The 2,592-nt window shown below is 39.7% G+C and overlaps 1 protein-coding gene across 1 annotated transcript in view; it reads left to right on the forward strand.

Moving 5' to 3' along the window:
• Positions 1–2,206, forward strand: part of LOC117959962 (neuronal acetylcholine receptor subunit beta-2-like) — a 12,163-nt gene extending 9,957 nt beyond the window's left edge. The window contains exons 7-8 of the mRNA XM_034897354.1: positions 347–492; positions 1,229–2,206. Of these exons, the coding sequence (XP_034753245.1) occupies positions 347–492; positions 1,229–1,244 (162 nt within the window). The 3' untranslated portion in view covers positions 1,245–2,206. The remainder of the gene's footprint in view (positions 1–346; positions 493–1,228) is intronic.
• Positions 2,207–2,592: the final 386 nt, after the last annotated feature.

Raw genomic sequence — 2,592 nt, forward strand, 5'->3', positions numbered from 1 at the left:
CATCGCGAGATACCAGGTCTCGCGATGTAATGTAGTTAGTTTATTGACATGCTCTGTGGCCTTGGAAGTATCGCTAGGTTACTACTGTTGGTTGTAATCTGTTTACCTAGTTCCAGTTGCTACGCTACCATGCACAGTCACTGTTAGGGGGAGGGGTCTAGCAAATGATCAATTGTAAAATAGGTGGATTATGAGTACAAAAAGCTTTAGAGCTCATGTTTTTCTGACCCATAAGTTAAACTTTGCGTTTCCCTGAAGGTCTGTTCCTACACGTGCGGACTCATTAGTGATGCTTCAATCTGTCTTATCAACTTGTAATAATCTAAAGTCGTTGATTTTGTTCCAGATCATCGAAGACTGGAAGTACGTAGCCATGGTGATAGACCGTCTGTTCCTGTGGATCTTCATCTTGGTGTGTGTGGTGGGAACTCTGGGGCTCTTTATGCAACCGCTGTTCCAAAGCTATAACACACCCACTGCTGATGACACAGAGTGAGTCACATATACATGTTAAAATCCATCACAACACGTCTCTTAACTTGGCAAAGACTGCCATTTAAATGTCCAAAAGATAAGTGGAACATACTGTTTTCTGTATACCCCTTTAAGTAACTCAACCCCATGCTTCTACACAAAGAGGCTCAACATTTGTATTGCATTTGACATGTCTAGTCCGTCTTACTAGTCGTATGCCTTATTTGTTTGTGACATGAAGCTGCTGCTGCTTCACAATAAAAGCCATACTGGTAAGTGGAAAGCTTTGAATGTGAAAGTGTTTCACATCTTTCTAAACTGGATCTGCACTGCTCCAGGGTTTATAAAAGCTTTAGAGTGGATGAGATAATGGCATGTTATCAACCTGTACAACTGCAACTGTCTGTTGTTGATGCAGATGAACGGCCACTTGGTAGAATCATAAAATATCTTGTCATTTATGATAAATGGCAGACGTAACGGCAGCCTAAATCCGATTTAAAAAAACGAATTGATTATTATTTTGACATTAATCAGTTTGTTTTCTCGCTCTTTCAATTTGCTATTGATTGATTAACAATTGCAAGAATTGCTGAGAACCAGAATCAGCATGCACATCAGAAGTGATAAAGTGATGATGACAAACCGGCTGCTGCCAGAAACATACAATGTAGCATTCATGCACCAGGTGATTTTTGCAGAATACAGTTTGTCTTCATTTCTATTTACTTTTTTTGTGTCTTTCTTTTGCTAGGTATAGAGATTTCTAGGATGTGTGGACATGAACTGTAACTGTAACCGCTATAACCGAAAGGCTGCACCAGGTCGGGCTCTGATCTGTCTTTGCTCGTTGGATCTGATACATAGCCAGCATAACCAGTGGTACTTTGGTTGGTTGCAGCAGTGGACCTCAAACAAACACAATCATACTGGGACACTTTTCTTTTTGAAATGCATGGCTTCTATTTCTGATGGATTATGCCTCCATCCAAGCTCCGCCTCTATCACAGACATGGCAATCTTGATATACTTTTTATAACTCAAAAAGTGTGCAACAAGAATGACGTTGTCATGGAGCCAAGGTAATGCCCATGCAGTTTATGACACAACATACAAGACAGTTACAGGCTATTTTACCCAGCTTTTTTTTCCAAATGTAAAGAACAACCACAAATGACAACGCTGGTAAAAAAGATATACGGGTCATCTGTTGTCTTTGTTTTATTTTGGACTGTCTGTGCTGCTGATGGAGCTCTTTCCAGACTCAATGTGAAATGGAGGTGCAAAGGCTCATTACACATAACAACTCCTATAAGACTACGATGTCTTTCTTTTCTCCACTGCAAATAAGACAATTTCCCCAATGGACCATTATTTCTCCTTTCACAATCCAAGCTTTATTTTAACATTGTGAGGACAATTTGTCCCATCCACCTTTTCTCCTCATAAAAATATGAATGCATCATCTCGCTCGCTCCGTCCTTTTCGTGTTCTGCTTCAGAGCTTTGTGCTTCATCTCCAGCCTCCACCTCCCAAGCCGTGTTGTCATTGTTAACGCAATTTTTTGCTTTCTCTTCCTGTCTTTCTCTCACTTTCTTGGTTATTCTCCTTTTTTCTCCCTTTGTGTGCCATATCACATCCCACTTGTAGCAGCACAAGTACATACAGTATTAAGCATAAATATGACACTGACTGTATTCTATTACATGTTTAATAAAAAGCTCTGTATTTTCTGTGTTTGTACCCCAGTTTCTTTCTCACATCTTGTTTCTTTACTTAAAGCACCATGCCAGTCAGGGGAAATATAGTTGAACTCTCTCAGTAAGAGAGAGGAGGGGAGAAACTATTAGTGGAAGAGAAATCATTTTATTGCTTTTGTGGATGGGGATAATTGACACTGTTGTAAGACCTGGCTGAGTCCTGACAGTGCAGGATAAAAGGAGGTGTTCAGTACTCTGAAGGGGTCAGACAGGATTGGCAGAAGGTGATGTAAGTATTTTTAGACTTTTCAAAAGTTGGTATAATGACAATGATGTTTCATTTGTGACGTGTTTTATCTGTATGACCTCAAATACATTTTGAACTTTTCCCACACTTGTTTTCATCATATGTTGATCA

Source organism: Etheostoma cragini, chromosome 2 (genome assembly GCF_013103735.1).
Source record: "Etheostoma cragini isolate CJK2018 chromosome 2, CSU_Ecrag_1.0, whole genome shotgun sequence".
Taxonomy (NCBI): domain Eukaryota; kingdom Metazoa; phylum Chordata; class Actinopteri; order Perciformes; family Percidae; genus Etheostoma; species Etheostoma cragini.